The sequence below is a fragment of the Triticum aestivum genome, chromosome 5D (assembly GCF_018294505.1).
Source record: "Triticum aestivum cultivar Chinese Spring chromosome 5D, IWGSC CS RefSeq v2.1, whole genome shotgun sequence".
Lineage (NCBI taxonomy): Eukaryota > Viridiplantae > Streptophyta > Magnoliopsida > Poales > Poaceae > Triticum > Triticum aestivum.
Window position 1 is genome coordinate 43,203,851 of NC_057808.1, and position 14,869 is coordinate 43,218,719.

The 14,869-nt window shown below is 44.4% G+C and overlaps 3 protein-coding genes across 7 annotated transcripts; 2 read left to right on the forward strand and 1 right to left on the reverse strand.

Moving 5' to 3' along the window:
- Positions 1–715: 715 nt before the first annotated feature.
- On the forward strand, positions 716–2,792 carry LOC123119319 (2-methyl-6-phytyl-1,4-hydroquinone methyltransferase 2, chloroplastic). Its single transcript, XM_044539079.1, has 3 exons — positions 716–1,409; positions 1,573–1,879; positions 2,321–2,792. The coding sequence occupies exons 1-3, from the start codon at positions 820–822 to the stop codon at positions 2,474–2,476; spliced, it is 1,053 nt and encodes a 350-aa protein (XP_044395014.1). The 5' UTR covers positions 716–819; the 3' UTR covers positions 2,477–2,792.
- LOC123119316 (wall-associated receptor kinase 5) lies at positions 2,692–11,712 on the forward strand. Of its 5 annotated transcripts, XM_044539073.1 has the most exons (6): positions 5,181–5,367; positions 5,439–5,579; positions 5,708–5,825; positions 7,970–10,014; positions 10,100–10,282; positions 10,410–11,712. In XM_044539073.1, exons 4-6 carry the CDS (start codon positions 9,069–9,071, stop codon positions 11,561–11,563), a joined length of 2,283 nt encoding a protein of 760 aa, XP_044395008.1. In that variant the 5' UTR covers positions 5,181–5,367; positions 5,439–5,579; positions 5,708–5,825; positions 7,970–9,068; the 3' UTR covers positions 11,564–11,712. The 5 variants fall into 5 exon arrangements, with proteins under 5 accessions (XP_044395009.1, XP_044395012.1, XP_044395008.1 ...); XM_044539074.1 differs by lacking the exons at positions 5,181–5,367; positions 5,439–5,579; positions 5,708–5,825 and adding exons at positions 2,692–2,974; positions 3,253–3,321; XM_044539077.1 differs by lacking the exons at positions 5,181–5,367; positions 5,439–5,579; positions 5,708–5,825 and adding an exon at positions 2,997–3,321 and having other exon boundaries at positions 7,970–8,172; positions 9,169–10,014.
- Positions 4,234–7,122, reverse strand: LOC123119318 (wall-associated receptor kinase 2). The gene is made up of 3 exons (XM_044539078.1): positions 6,207–7,122; positions 5,839–6,021; positions 4,234–5,748 (listed from the first exon to the last, which is right to left on the reverse strand). The coding sequence occupies exons 1-3, from the start codon at positions 7,120–7,122 to the stop codon at positions 4,574–4,576; spliced, it is 2,274 nt and encodes a 757-aa protein (XP_044395013.1). The 3' UTR covers positions 4,234–4,573.
- Positions 11,713–14,869: the final 3,157 nt, after the last annotated feature.

The following is a 14,869-nucleotide window of genomic DNA, read 5'->3' on the forward strand; positions in this document are numbered from 1 at the left end:
ACACCCTATCCCTATGAGCACCTTCGAGAAAATGAGCCAACATATCATCTTGAGATTTACGAAGCCACTGTAAGCGCCTCGTCGTTGACGGGAACGTCTCCTCCCACCGAAAGTGTATCGTCGAAAATCCTGAAATAAATCCAAAAAAAACGCGAAGGACTTGAATCCTGACGGAACTGGGGATAGCACTGTCCCTCTAACCATCCAACCATAGGTTGGTTCGCGGCGTATCTTGAGTTTAACTCTACACATACAAAAGCCAACATTAAGAACACGATCCCGAACCCCTCAAAAAAAAAACAAAAAAAAACAAAACATGATCCCGACATAAGATTTCGAAAACCTAGGTCTAGATCGGTGCTTGACCTGGATCGGCTCGCCCACGGTTCAAATCAAACACATTCTAAATGGGATGACTACAGAGAGAATGATTTTGACTTCTAAAGTTTGCTATTCATAGATTTTCTCTTTGCGACTTCCTCTCTTGACACCGGAGTAACTATCATGAGCGACTGATTTTCCAAAAAAGAAACTATCACGAGCGACTGAAGATCAGTTCATGTCATGTCATAGATTTCTGGATGAGTTTGGGTTTTGACGTGGACCCACTTTCATAGACACTGGCCTGCACATCTGGCGCACGTGTCGCCACGAGGGACGAAGGACGCCGCGTCCACCCACCACTCATCCCCCCCGTGACCTCGCTCGCCAATCGCCACTCCCCCACCGCCCCATCATCCGTTTCCTTCTGCTCCCCTCCACTCCTCGACGCGGCGGCGGCGGCGGCGGCGTCTCACCTCCACCCCACTCCCTCCCGCAATGGCGATGGCCTCCGCGCACGCGCCGAGCGGCGCCGGGAGCCTGGCGCCGCGCGGGGCGCCGAGGCTGCGCGCGCCGGCCGGGCTGGGCTACCTCGGCCTCGGCCCCTCCAGGCCGGCCCTCCGCCCCGTCGCCCTCGCGAGGCGCGCCGCCCCCTCGGGCGCGCGGTCCCCGCTGCTCAGGTGCGCCGCGGCCTCCTCGCCCCCGGTCGCGCGGCCCGCCTCGGCGCCGCGCTTCATCCAGCACAAGAAGGAGGCCTTCTGGTTCTACCGCTTCCTCTCCATCGTCTACGACCACGTCATCAACCCGGGCCACTGGACCGAGGACATGCGCGACGACGCGCTCGAGCCCGCCGACCTCCACAGCCGCAAGCTCAAGGTCGTCGACGTCGGCGGCGGCACCGGCTTCACCACGCTCGGCATCGTCAGGCACGTCGACCCCGCCAACGTCACGCTGCTCGACCAGTCGCCCCACCAGCTCGACAAGGCCAGGCAGAAGGAGGCGCTCAAGGGGGTCCAGATCATGGAGGGCGACGCCGAGGACCTCCCCTTCCCCACTGACACCTTCGACCGATACGTCTCCGCCGGCAGGTAATCTTACCAAGCTCCTCTTCCTCTGCTCTGCTATGCCATGCTTATACCAACGCTGTTTGTTAATTGTTGTGGTAGCGCAACTCTATCTGACAAATTACTCTGTACTATGATATGCTGAATTTTGTGTCCTGTCATGACCGGCGATTTTTCTGGCCTCCAGCATTGAGTACTGGCCTGACCCGCAGCGAGGAATCAAGGAGGCCTACAGGGTCCTCAGGCTCGGCGGGAAAGCTTGTTTGATCGGCCCTGTGCATCCAACCTTTTGGCTGTCTCGCTTTTTCGCTGATATGTGGATGCTGTTCCCCACTGAAGAGGAGTACATCGAATGGTTCACAAAGGCAGGGTTCAAGGATGTTCAGCTGAAGAGGATTGGACCAAAATGGTACCGTGGTGTCCGTAGGCATGGCCTGATCATGGGGTGCTCTGTGACGGGCGTCAAGAGAGAAAGCGGGGACTCCCCTTTACAGGCAAGTTTTTTTTGCTAAAAATGGCTTGCAGATTCACATTTTCAAGTCTCCCTACATTTTGATATGCTTTGTCAAGATGGGTCTGGTCGCGGCAACTTCTACTTCCCCTGCAGTAGACTGGACCTCTAAGTAGTTAAACTAGATTAAGCATTTTTTATCAAACAGTTACTACTGTTTCCTTTTCATAGATAAATCATATGCAAAGACATGATAGTTTTTTTTTTTTTTGCATTTCATAATTTTTTGGACCTTCTTATGACTACTCACGTGTTGCCACCTGGTTATCCACAAGTATACAAAGTAGCAGTCAGAAAGGGATAACTTTCTGCATGTTTGAGAGTGGATACTGGACCTTCGTATTGTTTGCATTTAGATACTTTTCTTCATGTTTTTGTATGGTTCTATATTAAGAGGTTTTCATCTCTTTTTCATTTCTCACAGCTTGGTCCGAAGGCTGAAGACGTCAGCAAGCCCGTGAATCCTATCACCTTTTTCTTCCGCTTCCTCATGGGAACAATATGTGCCGCGTACTATGTTCTGGTGCCTATTTACATGTGGATAAAGGACCAGATTGTGCCCAAAGGCATGCCGATCTAAGGGAGGGGAATTGAGCTGCAGCGAAGAGAGGATAGCCAATATCTGAATTAGGCTTCTCTATATTAGGCACTTCACATCTGTTTTTGTTTACCTTTTATATTTCCTGTTGTCGTGTATTTACTTTACTTTGGGTCTTGTTATGTGGAGAAATAATATTTATGACTTGGATTAAACGCGTCAGAGCTCTTGAGCGTGAAATGGCTCATTTGTAGCAGGTCATTGTTTCACAAATAGAATGTATCTGTAATATTTCTCCACCGTATGCTGACTTGCTAAGTGGTAGACAAAAATGATACATAAGCTGAATTCCTATTTATTTGTTGCATCTCGCCATCTGCTATGTCGTCGATATGTGCATGTATACCTGATTTCTCTGGTAACTCAGGTGTATAAGGACGATGGTTTTGTTGATCATGTGCTCTCTAATATTTACTTGACCAATATATTACGTCATCCACTCAAGTTGTGAATAGCCTCACCATACACATGTTTGATCAGGTTGGTTGCTTTTCCGCAGTTCAAGCAATCCTTTCCATTTCCCGAAATGTCATTCTTTTGCTTTATGCTAATGTTATGATGTTATGACTTATAACACTTGTTGTCAGGAGGATATTCCTAAGAAAATTTAGATGCTAACATTTGAGAGCATATTTGAATATTTGAATAGCTTGACATGGAGCTAATGCCGTCTTAGGATAATCATGATATATTTGGCACATGCTGACTTATCTGAGGGGTACCTGTACTCACTCACGTGTTATAATTTGTATGTGCAGGGAGTTGATACCTGTTCAGTTGGCTCTTCATGACTTGCACATCTACATTTGATCTATATATGTAATAAGGTACGTGATCAAATAAGCTATGTGACCCTGTGCATTTTTTCATTTATCAAAATAGATACATGGATTGCCCTCTGCATAATTGACCCTAGTTAGTCTTAGAAACAGCTGTACCATATTGGAGTATGATTCTAGAACCTTTCTCTGTTTGCTTTTTTTTTTTGGCTTTGTTATATTTCCTTCAGTCGAGATGCCTGGGTAGGCTAGATGCGTGTAGTTGTTTTCCTGCAGTCTAGATGGCAGTAGTCTATTAGGCGCCTTATTAGGTATGCCGGGTTTTCTCTTCCTTGAGTTATTGTGATTCTATCATCGATGAAAAAGATGAGCTCCCTGTGAAGATTTGTGTTCAGTTGTTATCTTCTTCAGCCCCAGTCCTCGACCCAAAACTGTACGTGATATATGCCGCATCAACGAAGTCCGCTTACGGGTGGTTCAAAGCACCTTGGGCTCAGTGATATCATGCTTTCTGGACTACAATACATTTCCTGGGTTCTGCAGATCCAACCTTCAGCTCAGCATCACCAATGAGCAAAGCGGGGCTTCATCCTTGGACACCTACCAGGCTATTTACCTGAATAGACCTCCAGCCTATGTACTTTTCCTGCTGGCCTCAGCTATAGAGCTCCAGCCTGGTGACCAGCAGCTGTCATTGTCTATTGCAGCTGGCTTAGGTGCAGATGAGCAGATGATTTCGCCTGGTGGTTAATAATTTCTTAATTCTAAAGAGTAATTTGCGGGGCATGTGTGTAATATGCCAAGACTATTCTGGAGATCAACCCAATCATGCCCAAATGCCTTAAAACGTATGCACTCAATATGCACTAAATATTTTATATGAACCAGTGAGTAAAATTGAAGCTGGTAGATTTCTAAGAAATTGTACTAGAAATAGACAAAATCCATGACTGTTGATGAACTATGTGTACACACAGCAGCATAATTACAGAGCTGTCCTAGAAATCATGAGATAACCATTATACATAAAGAAACAGATACAGTGATAAAGCTGCTGCCTTGTGACCATGAGGTCACGGGTTCAAGTCCTGGAAACAGCCTCTTGCAGAAATGTAGGGAAAGGCTGCGTACAATAGACCCAAAGTGGTCGGACCCTTCCCCAGACCCTGCGCAAGCGGGAGCTACATGCACTGGGGCTGCCCTTTAAACAGATACAGTGATAATGAAAGATGTGACTAGTGTTTCACAAGAAAGTACATTCACTGTTACCCCAGCAGGCCAAGAAAGATACATACAGTAGTCATCTTGCACGATCCACATCAAGGACCAATTTGGCTGTGTTGGTGCTCTGGTATTTCATTTCGTCAGAAGCTATAGACATTGATGATTCTCCATCAGGGTATTGCGTCCTCATAGGATTTGGTGTGGTGACTTGCTGCATCTGGATTCTCCTCAACATTTGCAAACGCTCTGCTACTTCCTTCATTGTTGGCCTCTCATCTCCTCTTGGGTTCAAACAATGCATGACGAGTTCAGCTAGTTTCTCGAGCACCACCGTAACTTCATCTTCTATTATATCATCATCCAGTATATCGCGGAGCTTCTTCTGGTGAAACGTCATGATGAAGGCATGCGATAGCGCTTTCTGTTCATTAAGATTGTCAATGAATATAGCCTTCTTTCTTGTTAGTAGCTCTAGAAGAACAACCCCAAAACTGTAGACATCACTTCTGTCAGTAAGGTGATGACTGACAAAAGACTCAGGGTCAAGGTACCCAAGAGTTCCTTGGATAAACATGATGAAATCATCTTTGTCTATGGGCTTCAGTGCCGATGCTCCAAAATCTGCAACTTTTGCATTGTATTCATTATCCAAAAGTATATTGAGTGATTTGACATCCCCATGCAGAATTGTGCGAGAAGTTGATGAATGGATGTAAGCAAGGGCCTCTGCTGATTGTGTAGCAATCTTCAGTCGAAGATCCAATGGGATTATTGATTTATGATCATTGCTATGAAGGAACTCAAAGAGGGTACCATTGGATACAAACTCATACACCAACATTGGAACGTCTACCTCCAAGCAGCAACCGAGTAACCTCACGATGTTCCTATGGTTAATCTGTGACAATATTATTATCTCATTTACAAATTCTTCTCTGCAGTCGTCGTTGATTACTTTGGACTTCTTTATGGCAACTTCTTTGCCATCACCTAAAGTTCCTCTGTAAACCATTCCATGACCCCCACAACCAAGAACTCGATCGTTGCTGTAGTTTTCTGTGGCTTTCTTTACCTCTTTCTCTGTAAGTATATGAAAGGTGTCCACTTGCCTTGACCTCATCTCATCATATAATTTCAGACCTCCATTTTGTTTAAAATACTCGTCCTTCTCCTTCCTGTGCTTTCTTCTTTGAAATTTCATGGCCAACAGGCATGCCAATGCTATCACCACAACTGAGGAAACACTGAGGCCTGCAGAATGATTATGATGCTTCAACTCATCAAAAGCATGTAAATGCACCTTGGATAAAGAAAGAGTATACCCTCGGGTATGTTGCTTACCGATAACCACCTGTTCAGCTTGGGTTAGCACAGGTCGACATCCAGAATTTTTGCCATCTGATTTTTTTCCTATCCCGCATTTGCATACATAACCTCCTGGTATGTTGCGACATACCCCATTTCTGCATGGGTATAATTCTGTATACTTGGAGTTTTGCTTATGCAGCTTGCACTCATCTATGTCTGAAGAGAATTATAAATTTAATATATAGTGGCATAAAGCCATAATTAAACCAAAACTTAAAATATATTAAGGAAGCTAAAGATTTTTTTAAGAAGGAACAAAAATCTACTGAAATATGCTTGCAGTGACAGTTGCTTATCCTGATTTCTAAAATTAAGAGAAATTCCATTAGTAAATAATTCACCTTGACAGCCTCTGGGGAGATAAGGATTGCCCTCATATCCTTCAGAACAGTTGCACATGTAGCCTGGGCCATTGGTTGCACCCACACAATAGCTGTTTGAACTGACACATGCATAACCCATTGGCGCCGTTGCTCCATCCTTTGGGCAGGAGCCATTTCTGATGGCCCAGTCAGAAATAACAGGGACACCTCTCTTGGCTCTCTTGTTGATGAACCCAAGATGCCCGACAAGGTCCTGCTGCCTGAAGCTGTACCATCCAACCTCTGCAAGCATCGCGTAGAAGCATGGGTTGAATGTCCATACACTGCTCTGGTTGATGATCAAGAGCGCCGCAAAGTCGGTGAGGTTTGGGGTGATGGTGGTTTCGCAGCAGCCCTTCCCAGTGCACGGCGCACCGTTGGACGTGCTGTTGATGCCCTGGCAGTAGGAGTAGCAGCCGGCCACATACAGGTCTGGGTTGCTGTGCAGGTAGCCACCAATGATACCCATGGTGTTGCAGCCGATGACCATGAAGCGGTTGCGCGTGGTCGAGGGGATGAATGGCGTACCCACCAAGTTGAAGCCGCTGGTGTAGTTGTCCATGACTGTGGTGTTCGATGTGAAGCAGTTGTAGCTGACGGGGCCGTAAACGCGCATCTCAGCGCGCTCCAGGGAGATGTCAATGATCTCTGATAATCCCGAAGGGTCACCAATCATTGGTCGTGGGGGTTGGAAGGTGCTGTTACAGGTGACGGTGAAGTAGCTGTTCAAGCTAGCTGCGGCGCAGCCATTGCCGATGCCAAAGGGGTAGGGGATTGACACGTTGCCACACTTGTCAGGGCACCCTGGCAACGCTATGGAGATCCCGGAAGAGGTTGCAGATAGTGCCACCACTTGGAAGGCGATGAGCATCAGGAGGACGGATGCTTCTTTCATGGTTGGGAACTTGGTGATTACTTCCCGCAGAACTGCCTTTCTAACTTAGCCAATGCTACCTCATTTCCCTTCTATCTCACTGTGTACCCTAGGCTTGATAGACCATATGGATCCTCAGGTTGGTGCTTATGTATGAGATACTATTTACAGTTGATTTGTATAATTGTTGATTAACTATTTCATGGGTGACAACGGCGCACACTTAGCTGTGTTTGAGAAAAATAAACTATTTCGTGGGTGAGATCAGCGTTGAATGGGATACTTTTACCTGAATTTTGTATTGTTTGAGTGTTCAAACTTGGAAAACGCAGTGCATACTAAGAAACATAAATATAGTTTGTTTAGTCGTTTGTAGTGAGAAGTGTCTGAGTGAAAGAAAGTGATACCACAGTTGATTATATTTTGGATAAATCTTGTCACCCATTGTACTGTTTAGTATTCAAAGTTGAAAATCACAATGCATATAATTTTTTTGTTTAGTTCTCTCACACGTTTCTATTGAAGGTTTCTCTGAAATTGAGTAAAGGATGATGAGTTCACTTATAATTTGGAAAAGTCTTCACCCGTTTATAGGTTATTATGCCAGTCAAAGCATAGCTCTTAGTTTACTGTCCCACATGTGAATGCATGTCATATCTGTTTGGTCAGATACCGTAGTTTGGAACTTTCTTCTACATAACAAACTAGATGGAAGCACTAGTCGGTCAGCTTGAAAAGTCAGGATAAGCTTATCCAGCAATAGTTTGAAGTGCATAACTAGGCTGAAATCTGAAAATATTTTGACTGTTCAACCGTTTATCTCCATTCACAGTTTTCACAGGCATTAGGTTCTATGCTGTTGTGGCAGGGAGTAAATGATGATCCGTGCGCAAATGCACTGAAGTGATACCCTGGAGCTTGAATGGTGAACCCCCCTGGCCTGAAAAAATGGACTGTTTACACACATGCTGACGAGTGTGAGCCTAGCTTCAGTTCGGTTGGGACTTGGAAGCCGAATAGGCATGCATGCATCAGACCTGGTCCCAGACTATCCTATCTAGCTCCAAACAGGTACTAAACGGTCCTCATAAGCTAATGTTAGTAAAATTTGGAGCATGTGGTTTCTTCACAGTTTCTGGGAATCGAACTGGTCAAGGTGTCTAATTTATAATTCTTGCATAAGAAAATTCGTCTTGAAGACTTTAGAGCTATAACGTGTAGAGCTATACAACGTATGCTATTCTACTTCTGAAAACACACACACACACATATATATATATTCTAACATGTAGCTACGTTACGTGGGGTTTACCCTAGTTATATGATTGGCATGATCCGAGTTAACTAGATAATTCTTACCTCAGTAGTAATAATAATCAAAACTAGACCTTTTTTATGGCATAAACAGATACATAATACCAGTAATTCAGTATTATGGTATTCTGCTACAACTTCTATCCAGATGTGCTTAATTGGGACGGCTAAGACAAAGTTCTACCTCCTGTCGTTTTAGCCCGTTGTACATCACTGCATGCATCTAAGTAGTAAATTCTGACATCTAACAAGAGAAGTATTCACATTAGGCTGAGGCTTTGACTCACTATTTAAGGGAAAAATGGCAACACCTTGCACATAGACTTTACTTGGGGTGAGGTCAATACTTGACTAGGACAAACCACCACCTACTACCTAGCTAGTCAAACCATTTTAACATACATACACCAGCTCATCTCGAAAAAACAAAAGAAGAAGGTTGGCCATATCAACCATCATACTGCAACGTGGATTTAGACTTTTACTTGATCGGAATTCACCTTTGAATACTTGAGTTGATGTGACTGTATCTGTTGTATAGGCCGAGTCTGATTGCGTAGTATGCTAAGGCGCAATTTATCTCATAAAAGGAGAAGCATAGGCCTCAGCACACTCAACACAATCGCCAAATTAAGCAAGTGATGGCGTGAGCCATGCATCTAACCTTGCAGCAGCAAACACCAACTCTGGTTGTAATGCTTTACCTGAAACTAATTGTAGTCTTCCTGGCGATGGCATTGGCTAAACCTGCAGGTGGTGCCATATCCCTGGCGCTCCCAGGCTGCCCTGACAGGTGCGGTGATGTGCCCATCCCTTACCCCTTTGGCATTGGCGCACAGTGTGCCGCGGTCAGCCTCAGCAGCTTCTTCAATCTTGACTGCAAAAACACCTCCCACCCGCTGCAGCCGACGGTTGGGGGGCCAGCCGATGTGGCCGTCAACGTTGCTGATATTTCGCTGGAGCGCGGCGAGATGAGGGTGCTCATCCCTGTTAGCTACATCTGCTTCACATCAAGTGCAACCGTATCGGCGAGCAATAACGACACCGTGGGGTTCGGCCTGGAGGACACGCCGTTCCTCCCATCCCCTGGGCGCAACCGCTTTACGGTTATTGGCTGCAATACCCTGGGTCTTGTTGGTGGTTTCCGCGGAGGCACGAGCCAGTACCTCGCTGGCTGCTACTCCTACTGCGATGGTGCCAGTGGTGCGTCAGACGACGGAGCACCATGCACTGGGACAGGCTGCTGTGAGGCATCCATCCCGACCAACCTCACCGCCTTCAATGTGGCGTTTCCGATTAACAGTAGCAGTGTGTGGGGATTCAATCCATGCTTCTATGCCATGGTCGCCGAGGTCGGATGGTACAGGTTCCAGCGCCGTGACCTCTCTGGCGAGCTTGGGTTCATCAACAACAGGGCAAAGGATGGTGCACCTGTCATCGTGAACTGGGCGGTTAGGAACGGATCATGCCTGGAGCAAAGAAACCACGCATGTGCCAGTGCAAACAGTTACTGCGAGAGTGCGAGCAATGGACCTGGGTACTTGTGCCATTGCTCCCCTGGGTACGAGGGTAACGCCTACCTCAACAACGGTTGTCAAGGTAACTACTGTACTTGTAGGTCATACATATCAAGCAGTTTGACTTATCTGATTGCGTGCAACGGTTTTGTTGATACCATGTTCAGATATAGATGAATGCATGCTGCGTGAGCAGGACCCCAAATACGAAGAGTTGTATCCTTGCAGGAAGGGAGTCTGTCTTAACACTCCGGGAGGCTATGATTGTAAATGCAAGAAAAGAACCAAGTCTGATGGCACAAATTTCGGATGTCGACCTCTGTATTCTCGAGATGAACAGCTATTAATAGGCAAGTTCAACTCTCGTTTGTTTTGTTTTGTCTAACTTACAGATTCATATATTTCTGCTTGATTTGATGAGTTGAAACATCTCAATATCAATTTCACATGCCTAAATAAAATTATATGATTTTGCAGGCCTGAGCGTTTCTGCCGTTGTGATAATATCCTCGGCATGCCTTTTGGCTTTGCAATTACAAAGGAAAAAGCACAGGAAGGAGAAAGACGAGTATTTCAAGCAAAATGGAGGGCTCATGTTATATGATGAGATGAGGTCAAGGCAGGTCGATACTGTCCGCATACTCACTCAAAAGGAGATCAAGATAGCCACTGACAACTACAACGAAGACCGAGTTCTTGGATGTGGCGGCCATGGAATGGTCTACAAGGGTACTTTGGATGACCTCAGAGAGGTTGCTATAAAGAAGTCCAAAGTGATCAATGATGATTGCAGGGACGAGTTTGTAAATGAGATCATAATCTTGTCGCAGATCAACCACCGGAACATCGTGAGGTTATTAGGCTGTTGCCTGGATATAGATGTCCCAGTGTTGGTATATGAGTTCGTCTCCAACGGGACACTATATGAGTTTCTTCATGGCAGTGCTGATCACAATCTGTCACCAATTCCACTGGACCTTCGCCTGAAGATCGCCACACAATCAGCAGAAGCTCTTGCTTACCTGCACTCATCGACATCCCGCACAATTTTGCACGGGGATGTCAAATCCGCCAACATTCTGCTCGACGATCAGCGCCACCCCAAGGTTGCAGACTTCGGAGCATCGGCGCTCAAGTCCATGGACGAAAGCGAGTTCATCATGCTCGTCCAGGGAACCCTCGGCTACCTCGACCCCGAGAGCTTCATCAGCCATGTCCTCACCGACAAGAGTGATGTGTACAGCTTTGGTGTCGTTCTCCTCGAGCTGATGACGAGGAAGAGGGCTCTCTATGCCGATAGCTCCTCCAAAGAGAAGAGATCCTTGTCCCATAGTTTTCTCCTGATGTTCCACCAGAACATGCACCTGAAGATGCTGGACTCTGAGATCGCAGAGGATGCCGCCGCTATGGTGGTCGTTGAGAAGCTCGCGGCCCTCGCCGTGCACTGCCTGAGCGCGAGAGGAGACGACAGGCCGACGATGAAGGAAGTCGCGGAGCGGCTGCAGGTGCTGTGGAGGATCCAGATGCGTCAGGCCGGTGATGGTGACAATGATGATGGCTTCGGTGGAGGATCCCTGTCGCCGGTGGTTCTTCCTTGGGCCGAGGTGACAGATGGGAGCTTGGAGACGTGAGAACTGGCGCTGGGCGTTTATGTTCTTGTATCGTTCGTAACAGTTTGTGTGTTTGTGGGATTTGTATGGCGTGTTTATGTGAAATTAGCAAAAGGACCCGAAATGGAAGAAAAAAAATCATAATCTGGCCATGATTACATTTTGCTGCATCACCGAGATACACTATCACTCTCAGTTTCATGAATCATGAACTTTTTTAAAACTTGTGAACATATTTGAAATTGTGAACATTTTTTAAATTCATGAACGCTTTTACAGATTTTTGAACATTTCTAAAATCAAGTACTTCATCCGTTCCTAATATTTGTGTTTCTAGAGATTTCAACAAGTGACTACATACGAAGCAAAATGAGTGAATCTGCACTCTAAAATATGTCTATATACATCCGGACGTGGTAGTCCATTTGAAACCTTTAAAAAGACAAATATTTAGGAATGGAGGGAGTACTTTTTTGAATTCATGAACATTTTATATTATTTGTAAGCATTTTAAAACAATTGTGAACATTTTTAAAACCATTTTATTGAGAACATTTTTAGAATGAACGAACATTGTCTTAAAAATTGGTGGAACAATTTTTAAAATTCACGAACATTTATTGATTTAATGAACATTTTTTTGATTTAACGTACATTTTTTGAAATGCATGATCATTTTCTGAATCAGCTAACATTTAATGAATGAATAAATTATTTTGTAAGTCATGAACAGTTTTTGAATTTTAGGATATATTTTTCCATTCATGAACACGTTTTGAATTCTTGTTTAAATTCATTAACAATTTTCAATACATGAACCTGTTTAAAAATCATGAATTTTTTTGATTTTCTAAAGATTTGTTTTCATAGTTTGGAACGTTTTTTGAATAAGCAATTTTTTTATAAAATCGCAAACATTTTTGGAATCCACAAACATTTTATGATTTATTAAAAATATTATTTCAAAATTCTCATTTGTTTTAATTTTTGAAACTTTTTTAAGTCCCAAATCGTGTAAAGTAAAGAAAGAAATGGAAAAGAAAAAGGAAAATAAAAAACAAAATTATAAAAAGACCGCCTGGACATGGGCCGGCCCAAAACGGGCGCGCTGCGTCTTCTCCTAGCGCAGATCACATGAGGTCCTTACTGCATGGGTCGGCCTAGGGAGGGATTCCCTGGTGTGAAATATTTTTTTTATCACTTATATGTGGCATTGGTGGATACTATTTGCAACTTTGGGGGCAATTTTCATGACGTACCGCAAGAAGCAATACCCCCTTTGTTATTAGGTATAGCTAATTAAACATGCTGTGAGTAGGAGGGTCAGTTACTTGAAAAATCCTATTCTAACTTATTAGATGGATCCTTGCAAAAAAATCATATTAGATAAATTTTACAGTTAAAAAAAGGTTCTATAGTTGCAAACTTACAAATTTTAAAGAAAATAGTTTTTAAATTACAATCCTACAATTTTTTATATGAAATTCTTTAAATTAAAGTGACCCTGAAAAATGTGCTTCAGGAATTACGTCAATCAACATCTCTAGCGTCAAGTCAAAAGACGCTTTGATGAAACTGTTGGAGCGGCTTCGATCTGGCATGACGTGATGGCGGGGATGGGCTGCTCTTGGAGTGCGGCGGTGATGATTTGTTGCGGATATGTGAAAGACGGGGGAGGATCCGGCCGCCAGTTGAAGAGCGGGTTGATCTTGGCCTCGGATCCAGCGTTGAGCAGGAGGGCTCCTCCGGCCGATGTTCCTTGTCGGGCTAAATCTAGCCTTTCGGGGTTGGTGTTTATCACGGCTCGTTAACGCCTCCTGACTAGGGGTTTCTTCAGTGCTAAGATGTGGACACATTTTTGGTGCTCTTCTTCGGCGACGGCAAAGGTAGTGGGTGCTTGGTAGTTTTGCCAAGGGCGGTATGCAGTAGAACAACCGGTTGTATCCTCCTTGTTTTATGTGTTTCAGTTCAGTATCGTTATTTTTATGAGTACAAGTAATGTATGCTTATTGGTGTACATATTAAAAATGAAAACTAGGGGTAGTTACATAAAAAATCATACTCCTTTTTTGACGGATCCTTGCAAAAAAGAAATTTTATTAGATTACATCTAAGATGCTTGCGAATAGGCTTAAGAAAATACTTCCGGAGGTTATTTCACCAACTCAAAGTGCCTTTGTTCCCGGTAGACTTATTGCGGATAATGTCTTAGTTGCTTATGAATGTTTTCGTTCAATAAAGAAAAGGACCCATGGGTCTAATGGTTACTGTGCTGTGAAGTTAGACATGAACAAAGCTTATGATCGTGTGGAATGGGGCTTTCTGGAAAAGGTAATGCTGAAAATGGGATTCCATGAGCTCTGGGTGAACATGATCATGGAATGTGTCTCCTCAGTTACTTACAGAGTAAGATTTAATAATACTGAAACGGAGGAATTCACACCCACCCGAGGTTTAAGACAAGGGGATCCCCTATCCCCTTATTTATTTTTGATCTGTTCGGAAGGCTTGTCTAGCCTATTATCTCATGAAGAGGAAGTTGGGGGTATCGAAGGAATTCGAGTATGTAGGAATGCACCATCTATTTTTCACTTATTATTTGCTGATGACTCTCTGATCTTGATGAAAGCTGATGTGCACAATGCAAGTACTTTGAGAAGGGTTCTAGAAACATATTGTCTTAGCTCTAGACAGATTGTAAGTAATGCAAAGTCTAGTATCTTTTTCAGCCCCAATACTAGTGTTACTACCAGAGAGGATTGCTATGTCTGTTTTCAAACTGCCAAAGGGAATTTGCAAGCCAATCACTGATGAAATATCTGGCTTCTGGTGGGGAGATACTGATGATCAGAAGAAAATGCATTGGTTTGCGTGGTGGAAGTTGTGCATCCCGAAGCAAAAGGGGGGATTGGGGTTTAGGGACCTTCATAGTTTTAATCTTGCTATATTAGCAAAACAGTGTTGGCGACTTCTCCAGAACCCGGACTCTTTGTGTGCTCAGGTCCTTAGCGCTAAATATTATCCAGATGGAAATTTGCTGAAAGCTGGTCCAAAAAAGGGATCGTCCTATACATGGCAAAGTATCGTGGCAGACATACAGACGTTCCAAATAGGATGTATATGGAGAGTTGGATCCGGGTCCCAAATTAATATTTGGTGTGACCCGTGGATACCAACTAGTGCATCACGAAAGGTAATCACACCAAGGGGGATGAATATACTGTCAAAAGTGGACGATCTCATTGATCCATACACTAGCAGGTGGGATGAGGAGCTTCTTCGTGATTGTTTCTCGCCGGTGGATGATGCAAAGGATACTACAAATCC